This window comes from Gorilla gorilla, chromosome 4 (assembly GCF_029281585.2).
Source record: "Gorilla gorilla gorilla isolate KB3781 chromosome 4, NHGRI_mGorGor1-v2.1_pri, whole genome shotgun sequence".
In the NCBI taxonomy this organism is placed as follows: domain Eukaryota; kingdom Metazoa; phylum Chordata; class Mammalia; order Primates; family Hominidae; genus Gorilla; species Gorilla gorilla.
The window spans coordinates 94,643,600-94,665,006 of NC_073228.2; the positions used below are offsets into that span (position 1 = coordinate 94,643,600).

General features: G+C 37.5%; 1 protein-coding gene across 3 annotated transcripts; it reads right to left on the reverse strand.

The window, feature by feature from the left end:
* Window positions 1–395: 395 nt before the first annotated feature.
* LYSMD3 (LysM domain containing 3) lies at window positions 396–14,395 on the reverse strand. Of its 3 annotated transcripts, none has more exons than XM_004042263.5 (3): window positions 14,218–14,395; window positions 9,799–10,064; window positions 396–4,252 (listed from the first exon to the last, which is right to left on the reverse strand). In XM_004042263.5, the coding sequence occupies exons 2-3, from the start codon at window positions 10,051–10,053 to the stop codon at window positions 3,587–3,589; spliced, it is 921 nt and encodes a 306-aa protein (XP_004042311.1). In that variant the 5' UTR covers window positions 10,054–10,064; window positions 14,218–14,395; the 3' UTR covers window positions 396–3,586. The 3 variants fall into 3 exon arrangements, with proteins under 3 accessions (XP_004042311.1, XP_063562733.1, XP_063562732.1); XM_063706663.1 differs by having other exon boundaries at window positions 396–4,193; window positions 14,218–14,365; XM_063706662.1 differs by lacking the exon at window positions 14,218–14,395 and adding an exon at window positions 5,136–5,233 and having other exon boundaries at window positions 9,799–9,930.
* Between the last annotated feature and the right edge of the window lie 7,012 nt (window positions 14,396–21,407).

The window sequence follows — 21,407 nt, forward strand, 5'->3', positions numbered from 1 at the left end:
AAATAAATAAAAGCTCCAAAGAACTTTCTCAATTTTTCTGCTAATAATCTTTTAAACAGTATTCTTGAGGTTGTTTTATAATAAATTAAAATCACATATAAAGAGAGCAGGTTATAATCTATAGATAATGACTCATCTACAACTTCATAGCAATTCCTGGACCATGCCTTACCAGATCTTACCCTGAGGAAAATCTCCCAAAGAACATTCACCTAAAATATTTTATCTATGTCTTACAAATAATCCAAGGTATTCTGCTTCACTGTAGCAAATAAGAAATCTGAATTGGTAAACCTTTGGCAATCTGCTCTATCTTACATAATATCTCTATATTAGATAGTTTGAAAGTAGAGGAGAAAAGCTTTGCTTTATTCAATTAAATTCACTGGCTTCCATTTTAGATTGAATAAGAGAAACTTTATTACATGTTGGAGATCTTTCAAAATATGAAAAATAAGGGGCAAAAAATTTTAAAAACTGGTTTTACAGATACACATGCTAACAATGTTCTACAGTTACATTTGTATAAAATACATTATACAAAAGATTTATAGATTTTGCATACATAAAAATTAAAGCATTCAGATATTTCTATGATCTAACAGTGCAATATGCACATACGTGGAAGAAAATACTGATTACCTGAGCAACATTTTTGTAATGCAAATTAAAAATGAATCCCGCCAGTGCACCATTTAAATACAGACTTTAAAAAACTCCACCTTTACCCTGTAACACTGACTAGATCCTTGCTTCATGATATTTCTAAAACTAAGCATATCCTTCATATCTCCAACTAGGTAATTTTAGAAGTAGATACTTTAAAAAAGAACTAATTACTAAGTAGTGGTTCATTTAAATAACTCTTCAGGACACTGAACCAAGCAGGTAGAGTCCAGAAAAAGAAAAGCTGTAAATAAAAAGTCCTTTGGAGGAGATAATTTAACATGAGTCTTCTAATTTTTAATGTGGCCAGCAGAGTGTGTAACCATTTTTAACATATCTTTTGAAAATAGGAACCCCATAACTTCCTAGGAGTGAGATAGCAAAGAAATTTTATTTTAACCGAGACTTCATAAAACTATCAGCTTTTTCTTTACTTGCTAACTCCAAAATTTTAAGTGAACCAAATGCAATGATTCTGCTGTTACTTTTACATTGCATACAAGTGCATGCGTGCACACATGCAGACACACACACAGACACACATGTAAAGCAGCAAATTCAAAGAAGGGTGTCAACACAATTAAAATCCATAATGTTAAACAATAACTGTGCTTGTTAGTTATACAAGGTAATTTGCATTTGATATAAACTTAACTTACATTAGTACTTTTTAGAAACTAAAATTATTCCAAACGTATTAAATGCTTAGAAAATTCATTTCTTTCCTAAACAGATTAGAACCATAATTCAATATGTAACCTTTATATAGAATTATATGTAACTCAAATTATATTCAATTAATTCAAATATATAATTTAAATACAGAAAAAAGAAAACTACCTGATGTGTTATAAGGATGTATATTTCCTTCAAAAAAGGATACTCTGCAAGACAAATGATTTTTAATCAACAAATACACAGCACATCTTATTCCTTTAAAAAATAAGTTACATATTTTGGAAATCAAACCCATAACAATTTCAAAGTACAACTAGCAAAAAAAGTAAGGAATCACTGACTGTAATTTCATCAATTTGATGTAAACAAAGTTCTTCAAAGGACACCTGGCCTGTTTACCCTAAAATAATCTGCATATTCTTCCTTAAAACCTCATTTTTCAGCAGACTTAATAAATACAATGTAAAATGACCAGTTAACACTAAGCATAAATTATATCACACTCTTCTTTTCAAGATGCCCAAGGCACATTAAAACTACTTTTTAAATGTTTGATTTACTAAGAGAATCATTTGCAACTTCCCTATTAAACACTTTTTGGTAATTGTCTAAGGTCCTCTAATATTTGCAAGGGCTTTAATGTTTGACTTCTTTGTCCTGTCTTTTCCTGATGGTCTTCTCCTGAAAGTACATAAAACTGCATTTGCCATAAATATTTACTTATTCTGAGTTAAATTTGAAATATATAAAATGACTTATCAAAAGCCTGAAACATCAACAATTAGGAAATAATGCCCAGAAAATGAGGTGGTATTATATATCTTAAGTATATATTATATACAAAACAGGCAATCCAGACTCCACCAAATCTCATTTCTATTGAAGAATCATTCTGGTTACATTTTTAAAACACATACTTTTAAAGATTAAATGATGGAATCAGTATGCAAATGCTTCTTACTTAGCCAGACTGTAGCTGACTCAACAGATCTTAAAAAGAGGCACTACCACCCCCTTTCAAGCAATCTATACACCTTTGGCCTTTGTTTCCCAATCTGATGCTATATATAGAGATCAGGAAAAAAGTCTAAATTGGGTATTTTCTCTTTGAAAAACAGAGGTTAAGGGATTACTAAATAATTTGTCTGTTACTGCTAATATAAAATACCTCTACTCCTTTTTGCTTAATGAACCATTTTCTTCAACAGACCTCAAAGGCAGTTTTGACCCAATTATTTGTGCTTGATGGTGAAAATGGAGACAAATTTATATAGCCTATGTAACGAATCTGATTGGACCATCTGAAATAATGCTTATTTTTAATTCTGAAACTTGGATTTACTTACATAAAGCAGTAAGGCATTAAATATAATTAAGGCATGTTACTGTATGTAACAGCAATGATTTATCACAGTATATAAGGAATTATTTCCTAAATAATGGTAATATGCACATATTTAATATATTTTTCATCATCAAAACTACAAAAGTGCTTTCAAATATCAGGCAAATATAATCATTTTAAAAACAGATGCACAGAGGTGAGGTTAAAGGGTCTGTCCTAAAGAAAGCATTCTTAAGACAAAAATTACTGTCAGGTCTTCACCTATTCCAGTGTTCTACTGACTTCCCAAGCATAATACATTATTTTGGGGTCTTGAAAATATTTTAATCTATTTCTTGGCCTCTGCTGTAGGAATTATAAATCACTTTCCCCTTTCTCTTTGTACGTATGCTTTCATAGCACATGTGCTAAATGTATTTTTTAAAAGTTTCGAAGGGGTGTGTTACATATCCTACCATGAATAATTTTAGAATCAAATTTTCTTGCAACTGAATATTTTGGGGGTTCATAGTAGTAAATTTTTTTCAGCTGCAGACATCTGATGCTATCATTCTGCATCATAAATTTAACATTAATAAACTTTTTAAAAATTACTTAAAAAAATAAAATTTAAACATACATCTTAAGAAAAATGATACATCTTCCAAGTTAAGTACTTCCTAAACACACATTTAAATTAATTTCTGCTTGAAACATTCACACACCAGATTTATGGATCTGCTCTCAACATCAACAACTAGTTGCTCAAAAAATTTTCAAAGTGTGAAACCCTTTTGTTAAAAACAAAAGCATCCTCAATCTCTCTAAATTCTGCCTTTGAAGCTATTATTGGATATAACTGATTCACCACATTCCAGATGCACATGTGACCACTAACATTTGATTATGAGCTAATTGCTATGTTTCCTGTTGAGCAGCAGGTGCCTGAGAATCTTGACTATACAGTTTATGATCATCTTGTTGGCTGAAATGTATTCCTTTAGTTGGCACAATTCCATTTTCCATTTCTCTCTGCTGTGATGGGGGTGTGATTTTTGAATGTAAATGTGAAGAGTCCACTGTTGAATGATGACTAACATCCACCTTAGCTAAAATTTCATAATACAACAAATAAAACACTGGTGTTATTATACCTACTATCAACATTATCACTACAGCTGTCCACCACCCTATTCCCCAGTCTGCTCCATAATAGGGGTCTTTACGTTGAGTGTTTTTGTTATCAGGTTCAAAACGTATTTGTTGTGCTGTTAAGGCCGATACTACCTCATTGAGGTTCTCTCTCTTATTGTCTGTACACTTTACTATTTGTTCTATGTCTCGGTCTACTTCTTTTAAAAAGCTACCAGCTGAGTCACTGTAAGCAAGAGAATCATTAGCTGGCAAAATTTCCTGTTGTTCGGAAGAGTATTGAACAGATGAATGACGTGAAGTCTGTCTTCCTTTTGGAGGACAAAGTGTTTCGGCCAAGGAACTGAACTTTTTTACTGGAATTTTGATAGACCTAAGGGCAAAAAAGTCTTGATCACTGATGAGATTGTTAACTCTCTTGATATCTGCTACCTGTGGGGGGGGGGGGAAAAAAAGCAACATACAACTGAATTCCAATCAAAATAAAGGTAGCAATAGTCATTCATTCTAGTTACTTTTGGAGGAAAAAAAAAGTTGAATTATTAGTAGTATTAAGTTGCACCCAGAGAAATTTTAATTTTATTTGTAGATGAGAATTCTATACCACTTTAGATGTACCAATCTTAGGAAATCACCAACTACTTTTTACTATCACCCATATATGTTAGTAACACTAATTAATGCTATTTAAGTAGATTCTAGAATCCTTTGCTGCTTCCCTTTGTGCATCATGCATAAATACCACAGTCCTTCTGCTTGTAAACAATTTGTGAAGGAAGGATTATGGGTAGTTATGTTCTTTATTCCAATTTGGAAACTGGAATATAGACAAATGCTATCCAACTAAAACTACCATATTTTATCAAAACTAAGATGCCATAACACTAAGATGCAGCATTATTTTATGTATATCTAGGGAAAAAAAAAACTTCACCAAAAATTGAAGATGCCACCATTCCAAAAAAAGATGCTAAAATGTGTGGAAAAGCATATATACCTTAGAATTTAAAAAATTGGTAATTTATCCCCCTTACTTCTGAAGCCATTTCCCTCCCAAACTTCTCAGTGTAAATGCATTATTCAACTACTTTCAAGATTAATCACTTTTATAAGCTTTTTCTCTATATATTATACATTCCTCAACCTGTTTGTATTATCCCATCCACTGTGAGATAACCTGTCTGTATATCCTATTCCACTGTGTTGGGGGAAGAGGGGAGTGTCTGGCAGATTACCAATTGGTATGCCAGGCTCTCCCACCATCTATTAGTCCCATTCATTTCCATCAATACTTTAAAACCTAATCATGTATCACCTGGTTGATGTCAGAGAGATAAAGTGGGTCTAGTATGAAGCTTAGATTTCTGGTTTGGTCAACTTGATGGACGATGTCATTCATTGAGAAATGGAACACTGTGGAGGGTAAAAAGAGGATGAATGCAGATTTTAGATATGCTGACGTGAAGCTGCTTGAGATACAGAAGTGGAAGATGTTCAGGACAGAGTTGTAGATATATGTCTGAAACTCAAGAATGATCTCGGCTAGAGACACAGATTTGTGGACTATCAGCAAAAATGTAATTGAAGTCAGCCAGGCGTGGTGGCTCATGCCTGTAATCCCAGCACTTTGGGAGGCCGAGGCAGGTAGATCACCTGAGGTCAGGAGTTCAAGACCAGTGTGGCCAACAGGTGAAACCCCATCTCTACTAAAAATACAAAAATTAGCCAGGCATGGTGGTGCATGCCTGTAGTCCCAGCTACTCCAGAGGCTGAGGCAGGAGAATTACTGGAAGCCAGGAGGTGATGGTTGCAGTGAGCAGAGATTGTGCCACTGCACTCCAGCCTGGGCAACAGAGCGAGACTCCATCTCAAAAAAAAAAAGTAATTGAAGTCAAAGAGGTCAAAGAGTAGAGAGATTCACTAGAAAAAGCCTGAGAGGAAAAAGCAACAAGAAGATCCCTGAAGAACTCCAACATTTGATGGGTATGCTGAGTAACAAAAATCCACAAAGGAGATTACGAATGGCCAGGAAGGGAATATACAATAGTGGTTAAAAGCATGGATAACTGGGTTTGAAGCATGGCTTTGACACTTTCTAGCTGTATGACCTGGGGCAAGTTGTTTAACCTCTTTGCCATTAAGGTTCCACACCTGCAATATGGCAGTAATAATACTACCTACATTATAGGGTTGAGGTGAACATTAATGATTTAAATGTTGTAGGACACTCAGAACAGTGATTTATGGTATGTCATATAAAAGTTAGCTATTATTAAATGTTAATAGTAGGAAAACCAGAAATCTGAAAAGTCAAGGTGGTCAAGTAGAGAGGGTCTTTAGGAGGGAGTAGTGAACAGAATCCACTGTAGATTCGTGATCAAGTACAATGAAGACTAAAAGAGGTCAAGCTGGAAAAACTATCTTGCAGTGTATGTGTGGGGGGATTAGAAGGAAAGGGTTGAACAATAACTAAAAGATGAAACAGTAAAGATAAAGTGTGTTTTATCATCTTACTACCTTCGCACTGTTTTGTCTTATAGCAAATGAAGATTCACTGAAAAATCCCAAAGTCTGACCCCATTCTCTTTAAATGCTCTTTTGCTTGGTATTGAGCTTAATACTTACTAATAACTACTTAATACTCTTTTTGAATTAGGGTTCCAAGGTTTAGTATCTACCTAAGTTATCTCCCTGAATATCCCTATAATGATTTCTATGCTATGCCAACTTCCTTGGTTGCATTCAAGATTCCAACCTTGGACTTTTTATTCTTCTCATCACAGTTGTATAACTGACAGATTTTTAATAATTCTTAAGATTATTTCTAAGTGGAATATACCACTAGCTACATCCTGTATTTTTTAAATGATAGATCCTTTTATAATGATAAATATTTTTATAATTTTTTTGTTGCTTATGCTCCCATCAAAAAGGAGCACTGCTTATCTTAACTAATTCTGTTCATCACCTTTCCCACTATAGTGGCTGATATGTCCCCACCCAAATCTCATGTCATCTTGTAATCTCCAATGTTAGGGGTGGGGCCTGGGGGAGGTGATTGGATCATGGAGGTAGATTTCCCCCTTGATACTGTCCTGAGTTCTTGTGAGATCTGATTGTTTAAAAGTGTGTGGAACCTCCTCCCTCACTCACTCTTCTTCCTGCTCCAGCCATGTGAAAATGCCTGCTCTGGCTTTGCCTTCTGCCGTGAGTAAAAGCTCTCTGAGGCCTCCCCAGAAGTAGATGCTGCCTGCTTACGTACAACCTGCAGAACCATGAGCCAATTAAACCTCTTTTCTTATAAACTACCCAGTCTCAGGTATTTCTTTATAGCAATGTGAACACAGACTAATACAGTGGACAATGCCATCTCTCCATTTAAGTACTTTTCATCATTCTCATTTCACATAAGCATTCAACTGATATATCCTGTGATTTCCCCCAATACATTAACACTTCTTCTCTATCCTTATCACAAATATTTTAGTCTAAGTCCTGATCATCTTTATTATTCCAGTAATCTCTTTATTGGATCCCCTTCAATTCATCAGCAGGCCCCTCTGCTATTCTGTATCACTCCTGTTAAAACCCTACAATAATTGTATTCTCTTACTATATGGATCAAACTTTTCCATTCTGTATCACTCCTGTTAAAACCTTACAATATTTGTTCTCTTACTGTATGGATCAAATTTTTCCACAGTGTCTCAAAGCATTTCATCCCAAATAGTCTGTGCCACTCATTTCGGAAATAACTATGAAAATTCCCTTTGTTGTTTACCATATTTCCTCCTTGAAATCTTCTTCACATCACTGTTGAATGCCTGAAACATCTTTGCACCTCATTGGAAATATGACCTATTTTTAATTATTCAGATGGTATGTTAAATTTCCCTAAGAGAATTTTCTAGGTTCATTAAAAGAAAGCTAATGTCTTATAAAACTACTGAATCACAAACTCTCCTCTCGGATCTGTACCTTGATGTTTTTAGCCTTGTCTCTCATTTTGAAGTGTATTCCACCATCTACCTTCTATGACATATTCTGTAATTTATTTATCATTGTTCTTATTTCTCTACAAAACATTTACTCACGTTTATTTGCATTTAGAAATAAACTTAGATATTTTCTGATTTAATAATGGCAAGAACTGATGTTGTCATACATGAGCAAGGTAGGAGGAAAAAACTACCCAGCTCTTATACCACATCAAAAAATTCATTTTAATAAAATATTTTAAATTTTAATATCAAAATTTGAAATGTTTTGATGAATTGTGAATTGTAATAAGAAATGTGAATTATTGCAATAGTTGCAAATGTAGAAGAAAACAACCTCATGACCATAATTTTTTCAGAATATAAATACATTTATATAATATAAACTTATAGACGTGTGTTCCTATTGCAGAGAAGTATTACAGGTAGTCAATAAAAGGTTTTTCAAGTATAAAAATACATCATGAAAAATTTGGGGGGAAGATGAAAATATTAATGAGAAAAAGGAATGATATAAAATCTCATGCTATTGAAAAAAGAGCTCTCATACACACACTTTCCACTTTTTTAAAAAATACAAATTTCAGGTAGCAAATCCTGGTGGTACTTACAATTCTGTGGATGCATTTAAAGAGCACTCTAATAGTCTTATTTTTAAATGTTAATACAACATTCTGAAAATTATACCCTTTGTAACTATGTTAAGTCATGAGGAAGAATTTAGGAAGTTCACTTAAAAATGTGCGATGAGGTACATAGTACGTATATTTCAAAATTCTATTGGGAGTATGAGAACAAAAAGTTTGAAAACAAATGTGCTAACCAGTTTCCATATCAATGTGGATATAAAAATATCCTGCTAAGGCCTCAAGATGGACATAATGACACAGAGAGAAAATGGGTCCAAATAGAGTATAGTATCTATTAAAATTAAAAATACACCTTTCCTCTTATCTGGCAATCCCACTTTTGGGATCTATCCCACAGAAGTAAAGGCAGCGCCATTTAAAGATATAGTTGTGATGATATTCGCCACACAAGGTAAAACACCAAGAAAATCCTGAGTATCAATTAATAGGGCAATGTCTTAAAAATACTGGAACGTTAATACTACAGACATTATACAACCATTTAAAATAATGAGTTAATAAGGCTTTGAGGGATGGTCATGAGGGTGTCCATGATACACTAAAGAATGAAAAATGCAAGTTGCAGAGTAAAATGCATAATATAATCCACTTTTAAAAATACAAAGATTACTAACTCCCCAAATATGTATATATAAATAAATACTTATGAGCACAGAAAAAGGTAGAGCATTCCTACATGCCAAAGTGTTAACGCTGGTTATCTCAAGAAATTGGGGCAGGGAAAAGCTTTTCCTTCCACATTTCCACATTTTCTTACCATTTGAATAAGAAGATAACATAGTTGAGTGTTTTTCAATACTGAAATTCGTGGATTTGGAAATACACAGAAATTCAAGTATTTGTTAAATATTTAAAAAGTAAACATCTACAAATGTGACACAGATTTCTTTTTTCTTTCCTTTTTTGGAGACGGAGTCTCGCTCCGTCGCCCAGGCTGGAGTGCAGTGGCGCGATCTCGGCTCCTGCAAGCTCCGCCTCCCGGGTTCATGCCATTCTCCTGCCTCAGCCTCCAGAGTAGCTGGGACTACAGGCGCCCGCCAACACGCCCGGCTAATTTTTTTGTATTTTTAGTAGAGACGGGGTTTCACTGTGTTAGCCAGGATGGTCTCAAGCTCCTGACCTCGTGATCCACCCGCCTCGGCCTCCCAAAGTGCTGGGATTACAGGCGTGAGCCACCGCGCCCAGCCCATGTGACACAGATTTCTATGCAAAAAATAAGAGCAAAAAATGGAGAAAGGAATAAACAAGGTAAAAAAGGACACAGAATTTATTTCGGTGTGCGTAAACAAATAGTTTCTTCTGAATTGCATTATGTAATATTAAAACTTACCGTACAACAGTACTGAAGGGCTATTGCATTTAATGTATCTCCTTCTTGTATATCTTTTGTTAATACTATAATGTCGTCAAGTCTATCTCTTGATGTACTTCTTCGGACTTTCTCTTTTCCTCTGGATCGAAGCTCATACACTTCAGCATCCTCCTCCAAAATATCACTGTCTGAACAATTTGCAAATGCATGTACTTGACCACTTGACTGAACTCCCGGAAGAGGAAAACTACGATTCTGATGCCTCCCTGCCATAATGTTAAAATCTGGAGGAAAAAAAAAGCAGAGAAAATTTTGGAATGTAGCTGATCCAACTGACTGATTTGCATGCATCGTACATTCAGGACACAATCTTTTGTTTTTGTTTTAATGCTTTTAGTTATTTAAACATTTAGGTTTAAGTTCGTTTTTTTGTTTTGTTTTTTTTTTTTTGAGATGGAGTCTCACTCTGTCACCCAGGCTGGAGTGCAGTAGTGCGATCTCAGCTCACTGCAACCTTTGCCTCCCAGGTTTAAGTGATTGTCCTGTTTCAGTCTCCCGAGTAGCTGGGATTACAGGCGCCCACCACTACGCCCAGCTAATTTTTGTATTTTTAGTAGAGACAGGGTTTCACCATGTTGGCCACGCTGGTCTCGAACTCTTGACCTCAGGTGATCCGCCCACTTCAGCCTCCCAAAGTGCTAGGATTACAGGTGTGAGCCACTGCGCCTGGCCTAGGTTCAGGTTTTACAGCTGTTAAAGTAGAACAAACGTATTTGGCAGTGGAGACAAAGGTAAGGGAAGAAGAGGTAATCTCCTCTATTAGATCATATATCACTAAACACGTGGAGTAATTACATATTAACAAAGGCAAATTGCTATAATTCTTTTGGTAAAAATATAACTTATAAAATTAAATACTATAAAATATTACATTAAATATAAAATCGTAAATTCCCCTTATTCTGAGTATGTGAAAAAAATCAGAGAAATAATTGTGTTACGTCTTAAAAACTTGTGACTATATAACTTATAGCTCTGATGGAATCAAAGCATGTTTTATATACACATAATACTTTCATGAATTCAAAATTTTCCAGCTTGTTCTGCATTTCAACTTCATTCAGGATTGGAGTATCTTTCGTATTACTTCCTCCTGGACTTTGGTATTTACATTTAGTGCAGATATGCCTGCAATATAGGTTATGATTTTGCTTCCCTGGAAGCAGGAATTTTTCTTCCCTGGAAGCTTTTTAGCCAACTTAGAGTCCTCATCAAATTCAATTTATGGTCCATAAAGACTGTGAACAGATTTTAGGTCACTGTGTTCATTTATACTTTAGAAAAACCATTGTAAGACTGACTGGGAGCTGACCTAAGTTAAAAACATGCATCAATGAATACTTTTTGTTTACTTGCATACTAACTCTCAACTCACCATCATCAAGTTGATCTATCTACTCTCATTAATTAGGAACACAAGAACCTAAAAAACTAATTCCACATTCACAGTTTTGGCTTCGTGTTAATTATTCACATAAGAAGGGGCAGACTGCTTTCAGTTCTTGTTGGGAAAGATGGAGGGAAGTAGTAAGAAGCACTCACTCTGGAGATAAAATTCTTTGCACTCAAGGTGGTTCAGACATGAAGAGAGGGAGTAAATTAAGCATCATACCAAGATTTCTGATTTGCATAACACATTGTGGTGCTATTCTCTGAGATATGGAAGAGGAGCTGGGGGAGGAGGTGCATGGCTATGATTATGAATTCCTCTAAGATAGTAAAAAGGAATGGCAAATAGACAAATGGGCTATATAGTCAAACTCAGAGAAAAGGTCTAGGTTAGAAATAAAATTTCATGACTAATCTGCACATAGATGAAAATGAATCTGTGAGTACATGTATTACCTAGAGAGTATAGAAAAAGAAAAGAGGGTCCAAGACTGAGCCTTGAAGAAGTCCAAAATTCAGTATCTTGGTGAAAGGAAATCAGCCTGAAAATATGGATAAGGAGTGTCCAGAAGAGGGAGAAACCATGGAAGTGTTATGTCATGGAAGCCAAAGCAAAATAACATCTCAAAGACTCACTATTTTTTGAATACTATGGATGAGTACCAAGCGAAACAAAAACAAACAAAGAAAAAAAAACAGAAAAGACCAACTCCAAAAATCTGAGTATATAAAATGGATGACAATAAATTACAAACGTTGAGAATCCCTAACCCAAAAATCCAATCTTAAATACTCTGAAATTTGAAATACTTTGAGTGCTGACATGAAGCCACAAATGGAAAATTCCACAACTGACGTTTCAGATTTCAGATTAGGAATGCTAAACCTGTACAGGTATTCTGGTGATGTGCTTACGTACCCTGAACACATTATTTTTTCACTGTATTAATGGTATTTTTTTTTTTTTTTTTTACTGTTAAGCACTTATGTGTGAAAAAGTGTAAGAAAATGACTGCTTATTAGTAGCATACAAATTCAGAGTTAGGAATGACGGTGATGCCAAACAACCACAAATTTTCCACAAGGGTGGCTGAGATAGTGACACTTTTACCTGCTGATGGTTCCAGGTACAAGAACTTTTGTGCACAAATTATATAAAATTACCTTTCGGCTATGTGTATAAGTTGAATATGAAACACAAATTTCATGTTCAGACGGGTCCCATCCCCAATGTATCTTATTATGTATATGCAAACATTCCAAAATCCAAAGAAATCTGAAACACTTCCGGTCTCAAGCATTTCAGGTAAGGACTACCCAACCTGTACTTTCTAGGTGTATACTTATCATAAAATGCTTTAAAACTATTTAATATAGTTGAATCCAACCCTTGAAAACCACTTTCTGACCTTGCTCTAATGGCAATATTATAATGCTTTAAAAGCTCAAGAGTTCCTATTCAGATAACACAGATAACTAATAGCTATATGTTAAGTAGATTACTTCAACTGTTCCCTGAAGTGCTACATTATTACCAAGAACTAGGATTCCTAACTTGACAGCTATGAAACTAAAGAAAACTATCACATTTTATATCTCAAAAGCAGTTTTGAAGTCATGACCACATCTTTTCCTCCAAGGATAATAGTTTTATTTCCACTCATTTAACCAGGTCTTTTTTTAATCTTGTGTCTTTAACCTAGGGAATGTCTTTGAATCCTGTAGATTCCAGGCAAATTTTATACATATGTATATTTTTCTGGGGAGAATTTTTATTGCTTCATATTCTCAAAAGGCATCCATGATCAAAAAAGTTAAGACTTAATATACAGCAATTTACACCTGGCTATACCGACCTACTTATGTGTCCCGTTAGACAGTTTCACCCTAATAATTTGTTCTTAGAACTTCAAAATTGGCTTAGTAGTGCAGCTAACTGAAAATCACTAAGCAATGCCCCAAAGCCATTTTAGATACTTGTTTCTATCAACCTCTCTCCACGATATATTTCTAAATATAATTTAAAGGTCAGAACTTCACCTGTCTCACTATCTCTCCACTCCCCTTTATAATGAAATGCAGGCAGCTCACTATCGTGTTACAAAACTGGGTATTCTGAATGATCAAGAACTGGCTGTGTCTCCAACCGAAGTGAACAGACTGACCCAGGCGATCACTCCAGTCTACTACTCAGAGATTAGAAAATACATAATATTTAAGTCATCTGGCGCAATTCTATTCACCTCTCTTAATTCTCTTAGTGCAGGAAAAAGGCACGAATTCCCTTTCAGAAACTTGGAACAAGCCTGCGTGCTACCTAGAACGAGGGGCCACAAAACAGTGTTAAAGCATTCTTCAGCTCAGTCTGTAACTGAAAACGGTTTCCCAAACACCTTCGTACTGTAGAATGGCTGCTGGGTGTTTCGCCTTGACCTTCTTTAACTAAGCAAGGTGCAATAAGAGGGTCACAGGGCACAAGTTAAAGCTGCAAAGGGACAGAATCAAAGGCACCCTATCCGCTGCCACGGACAATTTTGTTTTTTAAAACTTAACTACCTCCCCCCTCTGTATTCCACACGTCAAGTTTTTCTTTCCCTGCTATCGTCAGCGAAGATTACGTCTCAGAGTCTTCTGTCACAGCACGACACTTGAACGATGTGACAAGATGCCGTCAGCGAATACTTCACGCCAACATAAAGTTGTGGGAGAAATGCCGTGTTTGGGTGGGAAATTAGCTGCCCAGGTAATCCAGCAGGTAGGCGTCCTTCCTCTGAGCCTCAGTTTCCCCGACAGTGTGACAAGAGGGCCTGGCAGGGCTGGTCTGGAAGTTCTTCCCTGTCTCGGGGGTGTCCGCCACACGGGCCGAGCCCGGCCCTGCAACCCCCACCACACCTGTGGCCGAGGCTCAGCGCCTCCCGTGAGGACGCAGCTGGGGCTCAACCCGCCCTCCTGGACCGGGCTACCCTCACCTCCTGCCACCATCTTTACCTGTCCCCGTTAGCAGGGAGCACTCTGCGAGAAGATGGCCAAAAGGTCCGCCGCCGCCGCTGTCCCGGGTAAGTTCATGGCCGAGCCTCTGCTTTGCGCTGACCCAGTCCGCCTCCGCCTCTGCCGCCAACGTCTCCGCCTTCCGGGCCGTACGCCGCCGCCACGTCCGCAAACCTGAGATGCGTCATCGCGTCAAGTGGGCGGAGGTGGGAGGGGCGGGGGAGGACGGGGAGGGCAGCCCAGAACGGGGGAGTCCAACCACAGGTCCACGCCCGGCACGCAGGCGCAGGGACTCCTCCGGGGCCCGGGGGCGGGTCCAATCCCCGGGCCCGGGGGCGGGTCCAATCCCCAGCCCCGCCCTTGACTCCGCTCCTTCCGTGCCGCTTCACTCCCCGAGGAAAAGATTTGGTGGCCAAGTCAGCGGATCGAACCCGCGACCCCCAGCGACCTACTGGCTGCGTCTTTGTCCAGCGTCCACACTGCGCTGGCAGAGACTGTCGGGTGCACCCTGAGGACGAGGCGTGGCTCAGGATGTGTCGGGGAGCTGTCTTGCATTTTTTTCTTGCTGTGCATCTCGAATTTTCTTTAGGGTGGGAAAGGACACCTCAAAAGCACTGTTGACATCACGGTTTCAGAAAATTGCGCCACGTTTGTTACCCTTTTCATGCTGAAGACTCCAGACTGCTGCAGAAGAGGCAGAATTCTGGAGAGAAACCCTTGGGGGACCGAGGACGAGGGTTGGAGGGGGTTGTCTCACCCTTCGTGTTTTTAGGTGAGGAAAGTGAGCCACCTAGAGTCAGGCCCCAGGAAATGTTTTCCCTGGCTCGAGGAGTCAAGGGAGTCAACAAATTGGAATCTAACTTATTTTGGTTTGAAAATTAACTGAGTCATTGGTAGTCACCATTGGACTCTATGGAATATTAGCTTGTTAAATAAACTAATGACTTCATACATTATTTTTATCACAAATGTGTTAAATGAGTATCATAATGTGTTTGAATTTACGTATGACTTTGGCAAAAGCCGCAACTACTTTTGCACCAACCTAATTAATGAATGTAAAGCATTTTAATGAGTCTGCTGTCTCTCAGTGTTGATATTAGAGACGTTGCACTTTGACGACCATGCTAACTGTTACGACAATATCCATTTTAGGCACAAATAGCTGGGGTGCAAGGTGCAGAGCAGTGCTTTTCAGAATGTCTGAATATTTATACATTAGAAAGCCTTTGAAGCTTGGTTTTAAATTGTTTTTCAAAGAGTATGTTTTTGGTTTTCTGGTAAGTGCCTCTGCAAAGGTTAGGAGTTTTGCATTGCAATAGTTTTCTTTTATTAGCAGGGATAGGCACTGTGCTTCCCAGCGACACAAAAAAACTGCAGGAGAAGACTTTTTTAAAAAGTTTGTCTGAATTGTTCTGTGTGTTGTTGCCCTCATGACACCCCTGTCTGTAACCATTTATCACTGAGACATTCTCTCATCAGCAGACAAAGGATATATTCCCTGCTTGATATGTAGGACTTCGGCTGCTTAGCCCTCATGAATGTTAATGGGAATACAACCTTCTTTCTGTCTATAGGTTACTTTTCTTATTTTAATGTCAATAGACAGCGGAATTAATGTGAGAGCCAAAGTGATAGATTTCAAGCACTTCTATAGGACCGATACCTGTATCCTTCATATAAATAACTTTCTCAAAGATATCTGCATGCTCTTGAATAGTTATTTGTATTTAACAAGGATGCAAATACTAAACTTTTTATAAAAATGGAAGAATAGGATTATATTTTATTATTAGAATATACAAAAGAAGCGGTTAGCGTGAATTTTGGCCAAGTTCCAAAAAGCCGGCCAGTAGGAACAAGCATTTTGTCTTTGAGAAAAAGGATGTCCCCAGTGCTCAGCAGAGCCAAAAGGATTTTTAGTGTTTCAAGATTTCACATGACACAGTTTCTGTTAAAACGTTATAGATGAAAGAATATGTCATTTCTAGGAATATGTGTTTTAGTCACTAACGTTTAGTTTTTGTGAGTTGCCCTAGAGTAGAAGTTGTACTGAAGTGAGAGTGTAAATTGATGCAACCTGTTAGGCAATATCTATCAAAATTTTAAATGCAACTGACTGAACTATTACATTGCTAAGTAATTACCTCAGATTTACTTACAGATACATACGTGCAAGATTTAACAGATATGTTCAGGAATGTTTGCACAGTAATAGCCAAAATCTGAAAATATTTTAAATGTTTATCAGTAGTTAACTGATACTTCTGGTACATTAAAACAATATAATGTTATACTTGGGTTCAGAAGAGTGAAGTTAATCTGGCATTTGCTGATTTATTCATTCATTTACCTAATAAGTTTCTGTTGAAGAAAAACAGTGCTTAAAAAGACAAATTCCCCTTACTTATGGAGCTTGAATGACTGAAGCATATAGAAAGATCTTTAAAATGTATTTTAGTCTATTTTAGGAAGAAAAAATAGGAGGTATGATGTTATTTCTATGGAATAAAATTTCAAATAAGCACCCCTCATCCTACCCCCCATACCCCACCGACACACATATACACATACACATTCACACACACATATATGCAGAGAGATGCACTTAATTTTTCTATCTGGAAAGTCACTCAAGGAATTTTGACAGTGGCTGAAAAGGACTAGACATGGCAGGTGAGTAGGCAGGAAATTTTGCCTTTTCCTCTTAGAACTTTCTATATAGACTGAATTTTTATTACTACATGCTTTTATTATATTAAGAATTAACACATTTTATTTCTAAGTAACTGGACTTGTTTATTCTGGAGCTAACCTATAGTTAACCATCCATCTCTTAGTCATTCCTGAGTCTGTTTGTACTTTGTATTCAGGCGGCAAATGTCTGGAGAAAAGAACCAGATCAATTCTCTTATAAATCAAAAAATGAAAGGGTAACAAAACATTGAATTCTTTTTACACGTCTTCTTGATTTTCCTCTTTCTGATTTCTTTCAACCCTGCTCTTTTACTCTCTCCTCCTTCCTATTATTCCTATTTCTATCCTTATAGCAGCCTTTTCTATCCAGCTTCTACTTTTCAGAAGCAGAACTAGAAAGAACTGTTGGACAATAAGGAAATACTTTAAGTAATCTCAAATGAAGTTAAAATTGGATTATGGAGTGAAACTCAAAAAAAAAAAAAACTCCCACATCTCTGATCTTCAAATAACCTATGTAGAGAGAAAATTATTGTGTCTCTTCTCTCGAAGTGTTGGAAAAAACCAGACTGGATGATTTGGATATGTTCTGCTAGCAGATGTACCACATGACCTCTCTAGCTGCCTTTAATCCTGTGATTTTTAAACATAGTGATTATTGTAATCATGGCTTTGCCATAATGTGGACAAAAGAAGAGTCAGATGTACTTCAGGAATCCAAAGCTGTTTATAAATGCTAGTAATTAATTCACGGATCCTAAACATGACTTGAAAACAACCATCTTCAAGTCTTCATCCATGCAGACACGATGAAAACTAGCCTCACAAATACTATCCTTACACTCTTTAGCTAGGTGGTTGGTACATGTAGAAAGGAACAGTTACATCTTTATATTTAAGTAGACTATAATTTGAAATGCTTTGTTTCCCATATCTCTTATAATCACTACTGTCACATAGGCAAATCAGTGCAGGTGAATTCCCCCAGAACCTGCATCCTGCTTGTTTTCGTGCCTACTTCTCCAGAGATTTAAGATGATAAGACAGTATGTAATTAAGTTCATTAAACCAAAGGAAAACCTGAGGCATGACCCAGTCTATGGAATTGGGTGATGATAGATAGTGATCACCCAGAAGTGGAGAGCAAGTCAAAATGGAGTACAGAGAGTGGACATCCAGTTTGATTTCTTAGGTCTTCAGCAGTGCATTCACAGAGACAGGAAAGATAGGGAGTGGGGAAGAATAAAAGGAGAATGGAAGAGGCAACAGCATCTTCTCTTTCTAGTCTAGGTCTTTCCAGATAGAGACCACTTCTGTGACAATCCTCAGCTTAGTCAACACTATCTGACAAAACCAAGCAAGAATTTCAAAAGCAAAACTTCCGTGCTCATTTAAAGAATAATAGTGAGGTGTACATGCATACCTAAAATGAAGGTAGTTGCTTATCTGACAAAATATAGACAGAAATTACATCTGTTCATTCAACAAATGTTAATTAAGCAGCAACTGTGTTTCAAATCCTGCTTTAATAAAGCACCAGGGACATGCAATGAACAAACAAACCCAAATCTTTGCCCTCTTGGAGCTTATGTTCTTGTGATGAAAGATAAAAACAAAATAAATAAATGAAATTGTGTTAGATGGTGATAAGTGAATGGAGGAACACTAAATAGGGTAGGAGCTGCAGTGTTTTGGGTTGGGGGAGAGTCTCCACCCTATGAAAATTCTCTCTCCCTGAGAGAGGAACTGTGCCTAGAGTACTGGAGGAACAACAAAGATACCAGCATGGCTGGAGCAGATTGCCGAAGCAGCGAGCAGTAGGAGAAGAGGTCAGATAGAGCCAAATGGGAAAGGACTCTGTCAGCCACTGCGAGGACTTGGGCTTTCACCCTGAGCAAGATGGGAAACGATTGGAGGGTTCTGAGCAGAGGAGGTCATCATCTACCCTTTAAAAGGATCCCATAGGAAAGTGAAGGCAGCAGCAAGGAGATCAGTTAAGAGGAAATTGTAGTAATTCAGGCAAGAGGGAAGATGTCTCAAATCAGGGAAAAACATCAAGTATCACACTGATGTGGGTTAAAAATACTTGATTTAAGAATTTTTTCAAAGCCCCCGACTCTATGAGGATGCTCAATTTTAGTTTTAAAGATATTTTTCACTAGTTCCTTCTTGCATACTTTGATTAGTGACTCTGTACTAGGGCCTCTTTTCCACATTAATTCTAAATAAGCCAGATTTACCACTGTAGCAATTGTTGGATCTAAGTAAAGTTTCCATTCTGCCCTCTCACCATGTTTTATTTACAGTTAAGATTGAGCTGAATTTTTCCCCCTTCTTCCAAGCCTTAATCCTATCTGGCTTCTAAATCCCTTCAGAATTATTTGAAGCAAAGAATGCCTGCTGATTTCAAAAAACATTTTACACTTGGACTTACTTGATGGGGTATATAGCAAGGGTCGTGGAGGCTTCCTTCCTTTCCGTGCAGAATAATGTGTTTGGCAATGTATATACTGATCAATGAGCAATCTGTTAGTAAGAAACATACAGAAGCTCATTTCTTTGATTTGTTGTTTTGAAAAGTACTTATTTTTCTTTGGAGTATTTTTCAGTTTAAAATCTAATCTGTTATTTTGTAGAATAATCAATTTATATTAGTTGAAACTTGATTAACTTTCCTTTTATTACCCTGTCCTTAAGATCATACTACAGATTTGGTTATATATCGCATAACAATATAAATGAACACTTGTTTTATAAAGATTTCTATTTCTATTGTTTCAATCATTTCATTGAACGATAAATATTACTACACCAATCTTCTAAGGAAAATTTCTTGTGTGTTATTCCTGGCTTTGTATAAGATAATGTTTATAGGCATTGTATTTAATGCTGATGCAATAGAAGGCATTATATTTAAAAAGAATGGCTTTACTGTATACAAATATTAGGATTGCTTGTAAGGCAAAGCCATAAAAGCATTGCGTAATCTATTCTAGTAAAATAGATACACTAGCCCTTTGACTTTATTTGGTTTTAGCAACTGAACAGGATAGAGTTTCGAAATGAATATGGTGAAAATAGACAAAAGGATTTATAGTAATTTTTTTCCTCCTGCTCTGTGTTACCTCCCATGAGCCTTGTTCACCTTTTTCTCAATATCTGCCATTACTCATTAAAATTCTGGTTTCATAAAAACTACAAGTAGAGACTGCTGTTGCTTGTTGTATGTGTGTAATGAGAGCACTCAAATGCATTGCTAAAGGACTGGAAAACACCAGCAAGGATTATGATAAGAATGGTAACAACAAAGGCCGGGCGCGGTGGCTCACGCCTGTAATCCCAGCACTTTGGGAGGCCGAGGTGGGCGGACCACAAGGTCAGGAGATCGAGACCACGGTGAAACCCCATCTCTACTAAAAATACAAAAAATTAGCCGGGCGCAGTGGCGGGCGCCTGTAGTCCCAGCTACTCGGGAGGCTGAGGCAGGAGAATGGCGTGAACCCGAGAGGCGGAGCTTGCAGTGAGCCGAGATTGCACCACTGCACTCCAGCCTGGGCGACAGAGCGAGACTCCGTCTCAAAAAAAAAAAAAAAAAGAATGGTAACAACAACCACTTTCAACATGTATAAAGTTAAGGCAGTCTGCGCAAAACTGACATTTTGATAACTATACAAGGCGTTGTCAAAGTATGATCTCAGAACCCCTGCCAATCCCCAAGACTCCTTAGTAGGTTCCTCAAGTACTTTCACAATAATTCTAAGAAGTTATTTGCCTTGTTCACCGGGTTATCACTTGCACTCAGTTTATTCTTGTACAGCCATGGGAGATGAGCCCACAGGGAGCCAAATGGGATAGGACTTTGTTAGCCACTGCAGGGACTTGGGCTTTCACTCTGAGCAAGACGGCGAACAACTGGAGGGTTCTGAGCAGAGGAGGTCATCATTTGCCTTTTAAAAGGATTTAATAGGAAGGTTAGGGCAGCAGCAGAGAGATCAGTTAAGAGGCAATTGCAGGCAGGGCGCGGTGGCTCATGCCTGTAATCCCAGCACTTTGGGAGGCCGAGGCGGGCGGATCACGAGGTCAGGAGATCTAGACCATCCTGGCTAACACGGTGAAACCCCGTCTCTACTGAAAAAAAAGCAGAAAGAAAAATTAGCCAGGCATGGTGGCAGGCGCCTGTAGTCCCAGCTACTCGGGAGGCTGAGGCAGGAGAATGGCATGAACCCGAGAGGCCGAGCTTGCAGTGAGCCAAGATCGTGCTACTGCACTCCAGCCTGGGTGACAGAGCAAGACTCTGCCTCAAAAAAAAAAAAAAAAAAAAAAAGGCAATTGCAGTAACTCAGGCAAAAGGGAGGTTGACTCAAATTGGAGAGGAACACCACATACCACTTTAAAAGTGTTCCTTGATTAAGCAGTAAATATATATTTATTGTATTAAATCTCAGTCCTGGAGGCAGGATGCAGTGGCTCACACCTGTAATCTCAGCACTTTG

Excerpts from the sequence above, each read along its gene's own strand:
- LYSMD3 (XM_004042263.5), bottom strand. The coding sequence starts at position 10,053 with ATGGCAGGGAGGCATCAGAATCGTAGTTTTCCTCTTCCGGGAGTTCAG. Across the intron at positions 4,253-9,798 it reads CCCTTCAGTACTGTTGTACG|GTAGCAGATATCAAGAGAGT; the intron begins GTAAGTTTTAAT and ends CCCCCCCCACAG.